Here is a 19,535-nt window from a genome sequence, read left to right as displayed (position 1 = left end):
TATGCAGCATCTCTCTCTCTCTCTCTCTCTCTCTCTCTCTCTCTCTCCCCCCACAGGTAACCTGTATATGTTGTTACCCCATAAAACCAGTAATATTCATAAAATTACAGGTGTTACAAAAATCCCCTAGGTCCACATCTTTCTCTATTTAACATGTATTTTCCTTGTAAAATAGAAATGAAACATGAGGGTTTTTTTCCTGGAGAGAATCACAATGACGTGACAGAATTTGCACCTTTTATTTATCACTTTTAGGTAGAGATAAAGGAAATATTTCAAAGAAATATTTTAAAACTGTCTATCAACTCTCCTTGTAACAGGTTGGCTGTACAAACCATGTAAAATGGTCATGACAAACCATGTAAAATGTCAAGACAAGATTATGGGTAACATGAGCTGCAGAACCTCAGGATCTTGTTTCTAAGTAACACACAAATCCAAAATCCATTATAATAGAGGTTTATGAAACATATTCCTCTCTCTCTCTCCACACATACATACAAATATGTGCAAATGCCTACACACAAACGTAGAATACATACTGCATGCTTACGGCATGTTATTTGTCCAATAAACAGCCCTAAGACTTACATTAGCAAACTGTATCCTCAGTCTATATACCTGGGAGCATAAATTATGCAATCTCCCCTTTCTCCAAAGAAATATGGTTGCAAAAGTGTGTGCTGAATTTTCTTCCTCTTTCATATGTCAATATGTGGTACAGTTCCTTCCTTAAACACATGATAGTTTGTATGAGTTTTTAATGAACTCAAGATGTCTGCTGGACACTGCAACATGACTATAATTGGTGTAGAACACTAAGAAATTGTTTCAATACTTTTTAAGGGAAAAAGGAAGCAGTATCTTTACTAACGCAGTTGTCCTAATATTTAATTAAAGACTTTGAACACAAATAGAATTTCAGATGAAATGCAGAACAAAAGGGTATTTCTGGTCACAAAAGTATAATTTCCATGTAAAATTGAGCAGTAAGGAAAGTGACACAAGATAAATAATTAAAAAGAAACTGGACTGTAAACTCAATTAATGAATTGTTTTAATATTGTCTTCCAATATGGAGAGTTTTTGCTATTACTCTTGATAAACTCAGGCAGATGATATTTTCCTTCTAAGTCTCTGGCACAATGTAATGACACATAGAAAATAATACTGAGCAGAAAAGATGATCTATGAAATGAAGATTTCAGTGTAATGACTACATCTCATGACTCCAATGTTTTTTATGAAATACAGATTACCTAAAGGATTTTAAACTGCTGTAGCAACCAATTTCTTCCTACAAAAGAGCTGCCTCTTTTGCACAGTGCTTTCTAAGTAACAGACCTGCTGAAAAGCTGAAGTGATCATAAAATGGGTAAGTTCCATGATATAAGATGACAAGACCTTTGCCTCTCCTGAAGTCTTGTTTGATTCATAAACTGAACAAATGTGATTTTAACTAAACCTCCAATCAAACTGAATTACTTTATTTAACAATACAGACAGTGGACTGCAGGGATTTTCCCTTGTGCAGTAAGTAAAATGTATGAAGCTTTAGTCTGCATGAGGAGGATCTAAAAGAACAATTAACATTTCAGCACATAATATGTAAGGAATATGCCTTTGGGGAAACGTAGGCTGATGGCAATCTGGTTTTATCTCTGCAGTCTCTCCTTTGGTATTTGCAGGCTCTAGTTTGATACTCTAACTTCTTGGTTTCTCAGAACCATCTTCTTTGTTTCTCAAACAAAGCCAAAGCAAGACTAAGACCAACATAATTTGGAAGCACCTGCTTTGAAATACGCTATTCGTTTTTCCCCTCTTCCTGCTGCTGCTTTCAGGAGGTTTGTGAAGATTAAGTTGTTAAAAGTCAAGCAAAAAGTCAAACAGAAAATGATGTCTATGGGAAAAAGCCTAAAAAACTAAAGCAGTAGCTAAAATGCTTCTCTTACACTACTTTTCATGTGTTGCCTGTAATAAATTACAGATGATCAATTGTCACATCAGAAATCAAGGAAAAGCTGACTAATAAATCCCAGAGAAATCTATCATATTAAGCTGCCTTTTGAAGCACTCAATGTTACGAAAATGAATTTATTTTTAGTTGTTTTTATTTTCTACTAGTTTCTACTAGTTTTTGTCTCAGATTAATGAGAAACTGTTTTTCTCCTTTGACGTTCCACTGTGACCTAGAGTCATCCCAATCAGTGATAATATTTAATTGAAGAATCTCACTTTGGGGACTAATGAGTCAGAATATGTAAAACTGTTCTCTTTCTCTTTTAACTAACTTTCTGATTGGGCATATCATGTAGAGTTCGAAGTAGATACTCAATCTCTTGGCAATTTTGGGAGTCCTTGTTGGCTGCACTACTGCTAAATTAAAAATATTATCTAATTCTGTGTTAGAACTTTCCTAGTCCACACAGAAGTCCCCACAACATTTCTATTCCAACTACATTAATCTATCAACTGCTAAGAGAGACTGTGAATCACAAAATTATTCTTATTGGAGGGAAACAGGAAAGAGAAAGGATTTGCTCATGACAGTCTTAAGCCTTTTGATCAGATTTTTAAAAAAGCTTCAAAAAATCAATAATTACTCCTTGCAAACACAGAAAAAGTCAGAAAAATTCAAAGTCAATTGCACTAAGAGCTGTATCCAAGTATTTTACAAAACAAATCTAGGTATCTGTCAAGAAAAAAAGAAATTTGGTTGGAGAGAGTTTTATCAGACTAGTATTCAGAAAATCATAAAAACATAGAATTGCCTGAGTTGGAAGTGATCCACAAGGACCACTGAAGTCCAACTCCTGGCCCTGCACAGGACCACCTCAAGAGTCACACCACGTGCCAGAAAGTGTTGTCCAAACACTTCTTGAACTCTGTTGGGGTCAGTGCTGTGACCACTTCCCTGGGGAGCCTGTTCCAGTGCCTGGCCACCCTTTGGGTGAAGAACTTTATTCTTACATTGAATTGCAACCTCCCCTGATACAACTTCAGGCCATTCCCTCAGGTCCTGTCACTGTCACCACAGAGAAGAGATCAGTGCCTGCCCCTCCTCTTCCCCTCACAAGGAAGTTGCAGACTGCAATGAGGTCTCCCCTCATGCTCGTCTTCTCCAGGCAGAACAGAACAAGTGCCCTCAGCAGCTCCTCATACGGCTTCTCCTCAAGGCCCTTCACCATCCCCCTGGCCCTCCTCTGGACGGTCTCCAATAGCGTAATGTCTTCCTTATATTGTGGCACCCAAAACTGCCCCTAGCACACGAGGTGAGGCCACTCCAGAGCAGGACAATCCCCTCCCTGGCCCAGCTGGCGATGCTGTGCCTGATGCCCCCCAGGACACCACTGGCTCTCCTGGCTGCCCGGGCACTGCTGACTCATGTTTGACTTTCCACTGGCCAGGACCCCCAGGTCCCTTCTGTGGCACTTCTTTCCAGCCTCTTGTTCCCCAGTCTGTCCGTACATCCAAGGTTCCACATCCCAGGTGCAGAATCAGCACTTACCCTTGCTAAACTTCATACAGTTGGTGATTGCCCAGGCCTCTGATTTATCTAGGTCTCTCTGCAGGGTCTCCCTGCCTTCAAGGGAGTCAACAGATCCTCCCAATTTAGTATCATCAGCAAACTTGCTATACCTTCCAGTCCTGCATCCAAGTTGTTTATGAAGTTGCTGAAGAGCACAGGGCCAAGAATGGAGCCCTGCAGAACCCATCTAGTGACAGGTCACCAGTCTGATGTCACCCCCTTCACTATAACCCTTTGTGTCTGACCCACGAGCCAGTTGCTCACCCATCACATGACGTGTTTATCCAACTGTGTGATGGACAATTTGTCCAGAAGGATCTTGTGAGAAGACAGTTTTAAAAGATTTACTGTAATCCAAATAGATTACATCAACTGACTTCCCTTGATCAACTAGGTGGGTTACCTTGTCATAAAAGGAAATCAAGCTTGACAAACAGAACTTTCTTCTCATTAAGCCATGCTGACTGAACTTTGACTGTGCTGTCCTTCAGGTGTTTTTCAATAGCTCCCAAAATAATGTTTTCTACAATTTTGCCACTCACTGAAGTGAGACTAACAGGTCTGTAATTTCCAGGATTATCCTTCTTGCCCATCCTGAAAACACCATTAACCAGCTTCCAGTCAGCTGGGACCTCTCTGGATTCTTAAGACTGCTCAACAATCATTGAAAGAGCCTTTGCAATGACATCAGGCAGCTCTTGGAGTATATCTCAAATGAGTCCCATCAGGCCTCATAGACTTATAGGGATCTAGCTGGAGCAGCAAATCTTACACATGTTCAGGGTCCACTGGGAGTTTATCACTCTCAAAGACATGGCCCACCAGCTCAGAGCACTAGGACCCCCTTAGCCAGTCATCAGTGTTGAAGACAAAGGCAAAGAAAGCATTACATATCAATGTCTTCTCCATGTCCCTGTTTGTGAGATGATCATCCTCCTCCTGTAACAGGCTGCTGTCATTTCTACACTGTCTTTTACCATTTAGGTATTCTAAAAAACTTTTTTTGTCCCTCACAGTTCTGGTCAGCTTCAATTCCAACTGAGCTTTGGCTGCACAGATTTTCTCTCTCGTTTCTAAGTGGTAAGCAGCATCTCTGTATTCCTCCTATGTCATGTGACCTTGCTTCCACTGGGCATACACCTTCCTTTTTTGCCTTAGCTTTAGAAGACAATCCCTGCTCAGAAAGCCAAGATGGCCTTCTGCCTTGCCTACCTGACTTCCAACATTTTGGCATTGCCTGCTCCCAGGCCTTTAGGAGGTGGTGCTTAGAAAGTGATAAGCACTGATGGACCCTAGCACCTTCAAAAGTGTTTCCCCAGAGGACTTTACTTGCTAGTTCCCTGAGCAGCCTAAAATCTGCTCTCCTCATTTCCAGAGTTGAGGTTTTCCTGACACTTTTCCTCTTGTGAACAGAGATTTTAAACTCAATTGCTTTGTGGTCACTGTGGGCAAGATGGTTGCCAATCATTATTTTGCTCATGAGACCCTCTCTGTTAAGAAGCAACAAATCAAGGAGGGTGTCTTTCTTGGTCAGCTCTCTAAGTATCTGTACATGAAGTTATCATCCAGTTGTTTTAGGAATCTTCTAGACCTGTGTCAGCTGTGTCATGTTCCCAGTTAACATCCGGCCAGTTGAAGTCACCCATAAGGACAAGGGCAGTTAATTTGGAAGTGTCCAAAGCTCCTTGAAGAATAATACATTGACATCATCATCCTAGTTAGGTGGTCTATAGCAGACTGCCACGATGACATCCACATTATTTACTTGTCCCTTAATCCTTACCTAGAGGCTCTCAACTGTGCCATTGTCAACTGCAAGCTCCATAGATTTCAGCCTCTCCATTACATCCACCACCCCTTCCACCTCCTCTGCCCTGCCTATCCCTCCTGAAGAGGCTGTAAGCATCCAACATGGCACTCCAGTCCCAGGACACACCAGGTTTTCACTTATGCCAATGATGTTGTAACTCTGGAATGGGGCCAAAGCTTTGGGCTCCTCTTGTTTGTTTCTCATGCAGTGTGTGTTGGTATAGAAACACTTCAAGTGTGGTTCACTGTAGTCAACACCTCGTGAAACAGATTAGGAGTCCTCTCTAGCACTCAGTTTCTCAAGTTCTGGCATGCCATCCCATTGTTTATCACTGGCAAGTTTGTTTTTGTCCCTTTGCTCCTTCCAATCTAGTTTAAATATTAAGTATTCACTTTCTCATTTCTACTACTTTTTGTGAGTTTCTTAGACAAACTACTGGTTCCAGGTTTCAAGCACTGACATCCCTAACATGTTTTTGGCTGATTGAAAGGAAACACTGCCATCAGAGCAGGAATATGAAATGGAAGTGTAGAGGTAGCCACTGAAAGTGGACCCTAATGTTCTGAGGGACAGCCACTTTATGGATGCACACAATTTCAGGAGGCACCATTCTTCATTTTATTTTACTTTATAGACTAAATGTCATCTGGGAAGTACACAGAATTGTGAAAGTGAAAATTGAGAATCAGGAAGACACAGCATCAGCATGCAACAGAGTTAGAGAAAAATCTTGTCATCTGCAGGGACTCCTGAGTCAGCTTCCCATTACACAATTCATTAAAATTACATGTTATAGCAATGGGCCATGAAGTACCAAGACGTCTCCATGACATTTTGCTCTGAGTAGGGTTTTACTCATTTACAGTCACTCTCCTTCCTTCCTTCCCATCCTAGGGAAATATACAAAACATTGCAAATTGGTCACAGTCGTTTCACCCTTCTCTCTCAACAGTTTAAATTACCTTTTACCTCCCATGAACACTGGTGCACGTAAAACTGCTGCCTTCAAAACAGCATTCCTTATAAGGAGGCGATTTAAATCTTTCTGCCTTTCCCTCATACAAGGCAGCTGTAGCTGACAGCAATCTCCAAGGATCAACTTACAAAACCATAAAAATATCATGTTTGCCTCAGCTCTTGACATCACCTTTGCCATCTTTCTATCAAAATACATCATTTTGTTATAATTCATAGCAACTACAAGCCACTTTATTGACAATGCAATCTACATTTCAGTATTTTAAAGAACTACTTCTCTGTCATCCTGAAGCTATTTCGGTAGCAGATAAAAAACAGTTAATTTCTGTGATTCATACAGCAAGCACTGGCTCAAGAAAAGAGGGAATGCTGATGCCACACTGTGAAAAGCCACATCGTGAAAGCCTTCCCAAAGCATCACAGGCCCACAGCCATCATGTCTTCTCAGAAGTGGCTGTGTTTTGCCCTTACAATAGCTTCATTAACTGACAAGTACATGCTGAATCAGTCAGCAACTGACTAGCAGGATAAGGGTGTTGTAAACTTCCCAGTGAGGGCAGACAGACACTTCTGGAAGGACAGAGTTGCTTTGTGAGTTCTGTGCATGCAGTGGTGAAGGCATCTCTGTCATCTTCATACTTCACAGCCACTCCAAGCTGGCAGCCCCAAGTGCATGGCACAATCCTCTCCTGTCAGCCTATACTGCTTCTCCAGTCCCAGAAACTGTTCCACGCAGACTGGCATTTCCCAAACAGCTCCTGAAGCTGTCTATGCCTTGTGTTTCTCCCTGGTTGCTACTTTCTGCTGATCAAATTTCATAGTGTATACACCTGTGTAAATGTAGCTGTCCTGCTGTAATGTCTTCAAGGCATCCACAGAACATTCAAGTACAAACAGCACAATGCGAAGGGCTGGCTTGCCCAACATTGTCATAGACGATTTGGAAATGTCATTTCAGAGGAGAGAGACATATAATGCAGTTGGGAAAGAGAAACCATGAGATTTCGGTTGTTTGACAACTACTCTCTCACCTTCTCCACCCCAAACATAGGACATGAGATTTTTAGGTACCTCCTGCTGCATATTCCAACTGGATGTATTCCATTGATGCATGGGGCTTATATAAACAGCACAAAGGATAAACATCCATTGCAGAGCATGAAATATAGAGATAATCCATCACATGGAAGCATTAATTCATAATAAACTCAAAGCTGGGTGTTCCTTTGTACGACTTTACATGGAAACAATTACTCTGAAATAGTCACATCAGTGCATCCGGCTTTCGAGCAAATCTTCCATTCAGACAGGCCAACATTTTTGTTTAACTGGATGAGAAGCAATAAGCTTGTCAGAACAAGCTAATGAGAGCAACATTTGCTGGTTCACATCTGAAGAAGGCATTCAGTACAGTTACTTGTGTTTTGGGCACAGTCATTCCACATCTCCATTCATACCCTTACTCCATAAGCAACTTGTTAGGGAACAGCTGACCTGAAATTCATCATGGCTGACTCCTTTTTCTAGAGAACAGAGTGAGATGATGACGAAACTTTTCAACCAGATGACACATCAAGCCTTGAAATTTCAAAAAGGGCCTATACTTGCCAACTCTGGGGGCCATTCAGCATGGTTAATACAAAGAGAAAATTAAGTTTACTTAACAAATAAAGATCTCAGCATTCAGAACATGTGAATTATCAAGGCCAAACCTTTCTAAATCATGTCAGTCAACTTTCTGCTAAGAATAAGAAAGGATATGGCACTGCATGCTTTCAGAGTGTGCTGGTTTGGACAAATTTGGAGGAAAATATCCTCTGATAGAAGGCAGGTTACAACCAGCCCTCCCCCACCAGGTTTGGGAAAAAAAAAGAATTTTTTCCTTGGAGGAAAGTGAAAGAGATAAAAACTATTTATTTAACAAACACACAGGAAAAGGACAATAATGCTAAATAGTAAAACCTCTCGCTGTGGAGAGAAAATCTGGGAAAAGTTCAGAGTCCTTCTGTAGGTAACCTCTCCCCTCCTCCTTGGAGCTGGGATGGGGTGGGCCCTCCTCTGGGGCCTTGATGAAAAAAAAAAATCCTCCTGATGTGTTCTGATGTTGAAACAGTCCAGAAAAGAAGAAGGGAAAAAAAAAATCAAAGTCCCAGGAAAACAAAGTTCAACTCTCCGGAGGGAAAGAAAACCCCAAAAAAAAGGCTGAAAAAAGCAAGCAGGGTGGTTCTTCACTCTCTCACGGCTGCAAAAAAACGCAGAGGAGTCTGTATATCTGTGTCCTTGAAACAAAACTGCTTTGAAAGTTTTGCTGGGTTTTTTTCTCTCCCCCCTCTCAGGCTCACTTTAAAGGCACAAAAAGGCACAAAATTAATTTCTGGGCATAGAGCAGCGATATGGGATACAACATCATAAAGTCACCCAAGACACAGAGATACAATGGATTTAAAAGAGAACAATGTCCATAGTTGGTATTGATTTTAACAATAACAAGTAATATCTCTATACAGCTTTCAGCTCTTACAGGCCTTTGAAAAGGTGGGCAGGCATTTTTGAAGTGTTATTGCAGATTAGTAATTAAAATCTGGAGAGACCTGAATTAGCCCTCAATATATTAGCTCAAGAACAAGAAGCACCACAACATGCAAGAAAAGAAGATAAATGAGACAGTATTAAATGTGTGCTCTAACAGATTCAGAGCTAATTTGAAGTGTGATTCAGTTATCTCTGTATTACATTGCAAAAACACCTCAAAAGGTAGAAGATACATATCTAACAACACCCCTCAAGACTGACAGAAACTGACTTCTAATGTCTTGCCTCTGAGCTCCCTGCATGGGCTAGTTGATCAGATGTAGCTAATTAAATGCCCTGGCAGAAAGCTTATCTCCATTGATGGCACTTGTAAAATTCTTACAGATCACTTGGTCCAACATTTTGTCCCTTTGTTCACCACTGTGTGTTTAAAACCTAAAACACTAGCAATTCATCAATCAGGGCCTGACACAAAGTGGGTACAGCCTCTGGATTTATATACTGAACTGGGAGTATAATGGAGTACCTTCAAATTAAAATGTCTGCATGACTGGTTTTTCAAAAAGCAGTTTTCAAGGTTCATGGTTGCTATGCAGTATCATAGCTAATAGCTTAATATGCTGGATTTTTTCTGTATGATGTTGATGAAGAAAGAATATCTTTAATAGTAAGTCCACCAAAATTACCTGATCCAATGTAAGAAACTGCCTAAACTAGATCCAGAAACATTTGAAAAGTGGCATTTTCAGCTGCTGTGAGATGATGATGATGACAGGCACTGCCACTGAGCTCCCTTTTACACTTGCATTTAGCTCTGAGGATGCAGAGTAGGAAAAGTGGTTCCCTGACATACACAGAGTCAAATGGGAGTGACAGAATCCTCATCCATTTCACAACGATGGTGAGGAGGGTCAGTATCGATTAAATTCATGTTAGCACTTAAAATGCAATATGCAGCCTAAAATCCTGGAGGGTTCCTTCTCTCCAGTCTTATGGCAATACACAATTAAAACATAAATTCTACTGCAGAATTGAAAGAATCCTCTAGATCCTCTTGATGAAAACTTGCTGTGACATTAACTTGCCAAAGCAAGAGCTATTTCAGAGAGATTTTTGAGTCATCTCTTTTAAATAGAAAATAGAGCCAACAAGAAAGAAAATCCTTTAATGACTTTCACCTTTTTCATTTCTCACTTTGGAACTTAAGTCTTTTAGTGGAATTGCACAGGACATCGAATACTAATTTACTGCTGTTACAGTTGCAAGGAATGGACTAATCTAGCCTAATTTAGCAACCTAGAAGTCAGGTTTCTGCTCTAAAACACTTTTCTGTTCTTCTTCTTTAGTCGATGTATAAATAAAGTTTTCTGCAACATGGTAGTTTTTTTCCAAAACAAGTATCTCAGATGGATCACCCTCTTCAGATGCCAGTTTCTCCTGGATGGTTGCCTGGATAACTGTCTTAATTAAAGTGTGAACAAAATACCACTACCATGCCCTACTCACTGTTTGGTTTATGGAGTAAGCAGTACACTTGTGTGTCACTTAAAATTTCAGTAAAATACCTTGCTAAATAAAAAGACAGTGTACATACGTTGGGATCCTTGTAGACCAATGCCTACTCAGTGCAATCTAAGATAAACAAGTCATTGATCACTAATCTAAGGTAAACAAGTCAGATAAACAAGAAATTGCCTATAAATCTAATAAGGCATATTGTTAGATGTATTTCTTTGTTTCAACAAAAAGGGTGGGTTAAGCTGATTCTTAAAAAGATATAAATGTAACATTAACCAATGATAATAAAATACATGCACCTCTGAGCAACCGATTAATTGCTACCTTACATCAACGTACCTTCTAATACATCAGTGTTGCATTGTTGCTCACCTTTTAATAAGGAAAAAATTGCTCCATTTTGCCATGACTTTAATGTTATCTCAAAGTACTTATTGTTAAGTATGTGTGAAAAGCTTTAACTCACAGAATCTGTATCAGCAGCAAAATAAAACCATCATAAATAGCTCCTGATAAATTTTGAACTGACTGCACTTCAAATACATCTTTTGTATTCTGTTTGCTTGCTCCTTGCCTCGACTTGAAGCTTACATTTAGAAAAGTGATTTTGTTTCTTCCTCTTTTTGAACTTCTATAACTTTTTGTCTTGAATGGAATACATCTTGACCACAGCCATAAGCGACATTCATAAAACTGACCTCTCTTTGTTAGGGAAACCATAAACATGACTTCTGAGTTTGTGCTGGAAATATCTCAGGTGAACACATTATGGTGCAAAAGCCATTGAACAGCACCCAAAAATAATGAGTCCAAATGGATTTTGTCTGCAAACCATACTGTATTCCTATTTCTGCAACCCTGGCTTTCAAAGGATGACTTGAACACTAATCAAGTGCTGCCCGTAAAGCAGAGTCAAAAGAATTCAATGGATCAGAATGACCGACAGGGGATATAGATAATGAATATCCCAGACCTGAGACTTCCTAGGATAAAAGAGTATCCCTCAATTCTTAAAAAACAAACCAAAGTCTTTCACCAGGCTCCTGCTCAGTACCCCCGGGAGTTGGCAGAAGTGGCTATAACAGTTTTCTACTTAAGCAAGATTATTTTCAGTAATGAATGTTAAAAAAGCCCACGCATAATGAAAATATTACAATGCAATAAAAAGCCGATGGGAGAATTTCTGTATTATGCATTGCATTTAACTTCTTGATTTTCCTGTAGTATAACCATTACACAAAAGGGACTTTCTTGAAACACCTGTCTATCTACTACTAATCCTGTGGGAGTAACAGACAATGAATTTGGAGTTGTTAGGAAAAGGGCTGAAGAAAAACAAATGATCTAAAAGAAATTAGTGTGATTTATGTATTGGGAAGTTTAGAAATAAAGCAAATTTATTGCTTAAGAATATGCTTTTTTCTAATGAAAAAAGACTTAATTGACTTTTTTCAGATACCCTTTCTGGTGGACTTTTTTTTTTTTTAATATGGATTGCAGCAGAAATTACCTTTTCCATTTTCTTTTCCTTCAATCTCATAACTCTTTTCATAAGTTAATGTTCTGACAATGTTTTCTTGGAAAACAATTAAATATTCTGTTACATTAAAAATGCTGTTTAACATTCAAGGTTGACTTAACATCTAACATTTGTGTATATTTTGCTTGAAAATTTTGGGCTTTCCTAATTCTGGTGAAGTTTGGTGCTCTTCTGGTTGTGAAATCTGCCTTTTTCTTTTCTCATGCCATTTGGCTTTTTTTCCTATTTGACATGCTATACTCTTTATGTCAGTATTTTGAAAGTAGATTAATTTTTTCCACACTCTCTGCAATTATAACAACAAATTGTTTCTTGATTTTACAAAAGCTTTGAGGGAAAGGTGCATAAAAATAGCCACTGTATTTCACATCATGAATATAAAACATACCTTGTTATACCTCATCAGCAAGAGATGATGTAATCAGAAAAAAATAATGTTGGAATATCAATTTCTCATTAATGTGCTGCAGTGACCACAAGATGATACAGTGTAAGATCCTGAAGGAAAGGAGGAAGAGGAGTCCAGTCTAAAATAAGACTGAAGCTTGTTCAGGGCACTGGTAAACAGGGTTTTGTGGGATGCAGCTCTGAAAGGCCAGAGCCCAGTAGAGCTGGGTTATCTTCACAGAGGGCCACATCCAGGTGCCAGAATGGTCTGTTCCAATCTGCAAGGAAGCAGGCAGGCATAGCAGGACACCAGTGTGGCTCCACAGGGACAGCCTGAACAAGACCAAGGGCAAAATGAAGGAAATCAGAGATGGAAATGGAGACAGGTTACTGAGGAGAAGCAGAGAAGCTGTACCTGGCCAGTCAGGGATGGGGTTTGCAAAGCTCATCTGGTCCTGAAACTTATCCAGGATGGATGAAGAATAACAAGAAGGGTCTCTACAACTACAATAGCAGTGAAAGCCAAGGGAAATACGAACTTGCTGCTAAATGGAGAGGGAAACCTGATGAAGGACACTGAACAAGCTCAGATGCTCAATGCTTTCTTGGTTTTGGCCTTTAGTGGCAAGGTCTGCCACCCTCATCCCTGCACTCAGTGACAGAATTTAGGGAACAAAGTTAGACAAAGACGGAATTAGGGATTGCTTAGGTAAGAGTGACACAAGTCTATGGGCCTAGAGGGGATGCATCTAAGGCTGATGTCAAGCTGGTTCATGTCTTTTTGAAAGGCCACTGGTTAAGAACAGAAACACCTACCCAGTGTGGTTGGGAAATCTCCATATTGGAGATACTAAAGACTTGATTTGGCAAGTGCTGAGCGGCCACGTCTAACTTTGACACTACCTGGCCTGGAGCAAGAGGTTAGACTGGATGGCCTCCAGAAATCTCCTCTCAGTTCTTCTATGATTTTGTGATTATGCCCATTTGCATAACCTATACATTTAAAACATATTCACTGCTGACCACTGACATGCTGCTACCTGCAAGAAAACAAGATTTCAAAACTTCTCCCACGCATATTGAAAAATGCAGATGTGTTGAAAAGTTGCAGATGTATCTAACCCATATGAAAACCTTCAATTATACAGAAGAGATTCACTATTTCATTGATGTAAAGAGCTGCTTCTGCTGTGGTGTCAGGACTGCACACTGACAGTGTCTAATCATTCCAGGCATCCCCACTGGCATGAAAAGAAAGCTCTTGTTTTCAAATGCTGTAACATACAACCTCAATATATTTCACTCCAAATTTCATCAAAGAATGAGTCTCTATCAAAATCCCAACAGCAGACAGATTCTGAGAGCAGAGGTAGAATTACACTGTAAAAAAATCATCACCTAAAGCTTTCCCTGGAATGAAACAACACTTAATTTGACACTACCTATGTAGTCAGTGTAATTGGGAAAGGTGATATTCTTATTCTTGTTTGAAGGCAGACAGAGAATCAGCTACACAATAAATTCAGTTTGTCTCAGGACTAATCAGTTTATTTTCCTTGTTATTATTCCTACATATTGCTGGAAGCAGAAAATGAGACAGAGATCCTAACTTTGCTTAATGTCAAAGAATAAGGGAAAGAATAAAGAAGGAAATATTATTGCTTTATAAAGAAATAAAGACATCAAAAATTAGTGTAAGACCCATTTTTGAGGCTTATGCAGGTGGTCAACACAGAGCACAAGACAGTTATTAAGAGCAGGACAGTTCCTTCAGTTCATGGAGTCTACTCATCACAAGAAGCTCTTAGCAAATTGTGTTTGTTAGTTGACTTGCAGGTTAACACTTTTTTAAAAAATTTTTCTGAAAATATATTTTGTTTAGTCCCACCTAACACAGATGAAGGTATCAGCATTGCTGGAATTTTTATACCATTTCTGCATCATATTTGGAATTTTTCCTTACAGCTGAATCCTCAGCAAATGAGCACCCGTTTGCTCAATTTGTCACCTGCAGAAGTATGACTCTTGTGGCACTTCCTGCCCAAATTTCTGTAAACAAATGTGACTTTTCAAAATTACATGTGTGACACTGAAAACACTGATAGCCACAAGTTTTGGGGAGAGGTACCTGTACCATTAAAACCTGACCATCTCTCAGGAATCAAGAAGACCCACCAATTCAGAGTTTACACCAATGGGAAGGAGAATACAGAAACAAAACTGGTGTACCGCAACCAGGACACTGGAATTTAAATTATTAAGTTTTGTGTTTAATCTTTTAGTTACTTGCCATTTTCCTGCGCAATGCACTAACATTTCTTGTTACTCCAAAAGCAAAGTTTATTATATGAACCACAATACGTATTTTTCTACATCTTTAGCATTTGTCAGTCACTGTTCTTCCTTTCCTTCCATCCCATTACAGATACTGACATTTCTCCTTTCCTGTACTATCCACAGTCACTTTTCTGGTCACATTTTCTGTCTTCTCTCTTTTACATGAACTCACCTACCTGAATTCCACCTAAACACTTTTTGAGCTTCCCTATATATTTATATGCATTCATTCACTCTCAAAAATCACCCTACCAAGTTTTCTTTATTCTTTACTTAAGACAAACCTGACTTAACTTTCTTCATGTGAAAAATGAACAGTAATGTAACAGTGGCTGGAGCTTCCATGCTCCAGGAACAATCTTTTCAACAACCCATACCAAAAATAAATACCAGGAGCATACTATTCCTCTTTTAATACCCAAGTACTTTGGAGCTATTCCTGGATTTTTTTAGACTTTTTCAGCTACCCAGATGACATTTTAAGAGGACACTTCATTTCAATAACTAAAATAATTGATCATTCTTCATTATAACTAAAGGAACATTATTTTCCCTTTTCTCAGCCATGAGAAGGCAAGACTTGCTGTACTACTGAATGACTGCACAGGTAATACGTCACAGGGTTCGTAGTTTAAGTGACAGGACATCAACTACCTGACAAGGTCAATGACTCTCTCCCTTGGAGCAGTGCTGACTGGCTCATCATTAATCATTATGATTTGATCCCCTGGTATAAGCTTTCCTTCAGAGGGGCCGCCTGCAGACAAATGGAGAGAAAAAAAAAAAAAAAAAAGAGCACAGGTTAGCACACCATTGTAAATGCACAGACACACTGTTGTTCACATACTACAAGTGTTATTTTTTCTTCACTTAATGACAGTTTTTCACTAACACTATTTCTGACATTACCAGTACTCCCTCACCAGGAAAATCTTGCAAGCTAGTGGCTTAGCAACTTCTAATGAAGTTCGTCAAGTTCTAAACCCATGTCTAACCACCTAAAATAAAGGCTCAGTTTTCTGAAGGGTCAAAAGGACCCATGAGCCATGGGCTAACACATGCTTTAAGGTGTATTCAACCTTATTTTATTCATCCTTGATCAATATTTGTCTGATATTTTGTAAGACCACCCTGAGGATTCCTTTTCCTGTGAACAAATGATCCTTTTATCTACAGTTAAGACCAGGAAGTCTTTTTCCATGGTAAGCATACCAGATTTCCCTGGCTGTAACACATTGTTTCCTGTTCCAGGCAAAGTAACACCAAAGAACATCTTATTCCTCTTTCCTATGAAACATCACTTACATATTTGAATGTCATTCACAGGCCTCTCCTCTGACTTTTCTGTTCTAGGCAAAAAAAACCTGTTTTCTTCAATTGAAGGCAGTAAGTTTTTATACCTCCAGCCTCCTGAGTCTCTTTTCTGCTGGATTCCTACCACCTGATGAACACAGATACATCCAGAAGCACTGCCACTTTCACTTAGACATGAATATTTATCATTATTCTGAACAGACAATCAGTCATGTATATGTCTGTGTGGTTTGGATTCTGGCACTGCTGAAATACACATTGAGTGCATTGTACTTTATAAAATGCACATATTACTTTCTTTCTCAGCACAATTACATGCCCAGAAGATGATGTGGCTTCACAGTTCCTAATGAAAAGATATATCCTCTCTGGTCTTTGTCTTTAAACTCTGCAATGATGATACATAAAAAGCAGAATAATATTACCACTATGAAGATAAAGTCTTAAAAGATGTTTCAGCATCAAAGCAAACTCATTCAACTGAGCTAATGCTGATCCTGTCCTCTGTTTGCTTTGAAAACGTTACTCCACTTCTATATCACACATAAATGGATACTAATCCATGTATGAGAATGTTGTCCTGAGCTCGTATTTCCTGCTATTCACTTGGAACAGAACATAGTAAACACATTTTCCAAATTTGAACATAAAACTACATTAATAATGCCAAGTTGAGAGAAATAAGCTGTCTGGATCTGATTCAAATATTAGTTACACTGCTCACTTCATGTGAAAGCAATACAAATGTAATCAATGCACACACGTGGGTAAATGACATCAGAACTTCACAAAGTCGATTTTGCCTCTCCTCTGCTCTCTGTGGGGGTTCTGGAGAACATATTGAACAAGAGCAAAGTCAAATCCCTGCCCTTGGCTCCCCAGCAATTTTATGTAACAACTCAACTTTTAAGCACAGAGAGCAGGAGCCTGCTATTTGAGAGACAGATTAGTCCCAGGTCTGGTCTCTCATGACTTCAAAAATATCAAAAACCTCACTAATTTTCACTGCAGGTAAGATGTTTAGGGATATATTTTGACCTGGTTTTTAACCATATAGTTATACAGATGCATTCATTTAAAAAAAAAAAAAAAAAAAAGCCAGCAATAACATCCTCCTTTTCAGAAAGAAATATTGTTTTTAGAAACGTAGCTCTCCTTGGGAAAGTGATGATAAGAATGAAAAATATGCACGTTTTAATCTCAGAACTCAACATACCTCTTGAAAACGCTGATTCAATGATAATGAAGGTGACAGCAAACCAATATAAAGATACTAGGGAGAAGACTTTTCCTTGAATGAAATGGGTTAACTTTTTTCAGGCAAACAACAGTAATGGCTCAGAGCAATAACTCCAAAACGCCTTTTTGCTAACACATTTATGTAACATTCAGAAATGAGTGTGAGGAAGGAAACCACTGGGTAATACCAGGCTAAAATTCTATTCAGTTTTTGTGATTACTTTGTCTGCCTGAATATTTCAACAGTTCTCAAATTTGTAGCTGCATTTCTTCTTAGTAGACTAAATCGAAGTTTTCTTCTGGGGTCAAGTGGGGAAAACATACCTGGTGTTACTGAGCGTACAACAACTGGCTTTTCACTACCAGCCACAAACCCAAATCCTAGCACAGGATCCCTCCTCATTTCCACTTTCCGAGGGGCTGGAGGGGTTATTTGGCAGCTCTCTATTCGAGGGTCTTCAAATGTGGCTGATTGTGTCATGTGACTGTGAAAAAACATAAAAGATGGAAAAAGGAAAAAAATCATTAAAACATGATTTTGTGGTATCTACTTGAGCCAAGCAATTTGTGCAACGATATGAGATGAATACCTGAAACGTTCTCACTAGAGGAATTAAAAAACCAACTTAATAATTTTCTATTAGATTTTCTTATGCATTAAGTAATAATGCTGCTGGCGGGTCTCAAATAGTAATCAATAGTATCAGGCTTTAAAGAGGCCTCTTTTTGACAGTACACATTTAATCATACCCCATAAATGAAAGAAAAATAGCCTGACAATAAAGCCTTTGTTTTCTGTGCTTGAATTTTTCATCCTTCAATTTTTGGAAGGGAAAAATAATAGTAGCGACCTACTCATAAAACACAACAATTAGAACTGTCAGCCTTTTTAAAAAGAGGACACACAGTTAAATTTGGGGATCTAACATGTTAAGCAAGTTTTTGAGCTGAGCTGAATCCTCTCCCTTCCTAAGGCACACATAACAGCTCTGTATTTGCTACTTGGACAAACTACCTGAAATCACTTCAAAATGTTCCAGGCCACAAATAAAAAAAGAAACAAAATATATAAAGAAAATATATTTACATGGAATTACTAAATACTCTCTTCTACAGTGTTATGACAAAGCCTATTTATTGTACCTAGAAGAAAAAATTCTCATGGCTGGAGGCAAAGAACTTGTTTTTTCAAGCAGAAAATAGAATGGATGAAAGCTATCCAATATCACATATCCATGAAATAGGTAATGGTTTTAAAGCATAAAGATTTTAAAATAACATTAATAAACACTGAAATGTAGCTGATGCTGTACAAAGTCAGAACCAAAACATACTTTGCATTTTCCACCCAATGCCTGGAGCCCCCCACTGAATCACAGCTACCAATTCCCTGTGCCAGTCAGACAGGCAAACAGACCACTGCAGTGTCATACCCCAAACACCATCCACTGAACTCATGTGCTTCAGGAAACCAAACTACCACTGCAGGCAACAAGCAATACCTGGTCAGCACAGTACAAAGACAGACTTCAGCTCATGGCATCAACTTACTGCAGTCCTGAGAGAGCTCAGATAATATTTGTTTCAAGTTGCCTGGCCAAGAGTTAAGTCTTTTATTGCTTTCAAGAGACTGTAAACCTGCAAGTGCTGAACTAACTCTAGTTCATGGTAAATAAATGCAGCAGACAAATGGAGGGAGCCAAGTCCCAACCCCACCTGCAGAGAGGGCACAGGCTCTGAGAAGGGTAACAACTAGGTGCCCAACCTAAGAACTGCAAAATGCATATCAGAGAGGCAGATATCCCTACAGCCCTAGGCAGTATCATCAGTTGGTATCCTCATAATTAATTAACAATATGAAAGTCAAGTAATTTTCACATATGTTCGATAATTTTACATATAATACATTATAACATGAGAGTTAAGGGACATACCATGCAACCAGCATTGTTGCTCTCATCACCTGTCCCTTTTCCATCTGCAAATACAACTCCCTGAAGAACTCCAAACAGGCAGTCCATAAAGAGAAAGGTATCATTCAGAATCTATTTTCAGCATCAATGACATGCACTTCTCTGATCTTTCCCCAGCACATATACCTTGGGCATGACATCAGTTTACTTTCTCTCCATGGTCTGCTTCATTACTGATACACAGAAGAGCAGCAAAATCCCAGTAAACTCTCAGTGGTAATCTATTTCTGTTAGTGGATTTTTCTAGGGCTTTTCTTCAAAGGAGCTTTCTATCCCTATCGCTAGATTCAGTCTGCCTAAGAGTAGCATGCTGTCGTTTTATGCATATGATCAGAGCCAGCAGAAGCTACCTCCTTACAAAAATAGGAGAGCAAGAGA

General features: G+C 39.1%; 1 protein-coding gene across 4 annotated transcripts in view; it reads right to left on the bottom strand.

Annotated features, from left to right (window-relative positions):
• Positions 1-19,535, bottom strand: part of FRMPD4 (FERM and PDZ domain containing 4) — a 342,098-nt gene that overhangs the window by 52,347 nt on the left and 270,216 nt on the right. For all 4 annotated transcript variants that reach the window (XM_039550465.1, XM_019283039.3, XM_039550457.1 and 1 more), the window contains 2 exons: positions 17,509-17,669; positions 15,286-15,388 (listed from right to left, as the gene is read on the bottom strand). In XM_039550465.1, the coding sequence (XP_039406399.1) occupies positions 15,286-15,388; positions 17,509-17,669 (264 nt within the window). The remainder of the gene's footprint in view (positions 1-15,285; positions 15,389-17,508; positions 17,670-19,535) is intronic.

This window comes from Corvus cornix, chromosome 1, assembly GCF_000738735.6.
Source record: "Corvus cornix cornix isolate S_Up_H32 chromosome 1, ASM73873v5, whole genome shotgun sequence".
Taxonomy (NCBI): domain Eukaryota; kingdom Metazoa; phylum Chordata; class Aves; order Passeriformes; family Corvidae; genus Corvus; species Corvus cornix.
This window is presented reverse-complemented; position numbering and strand designations above follow the sequence as displayed.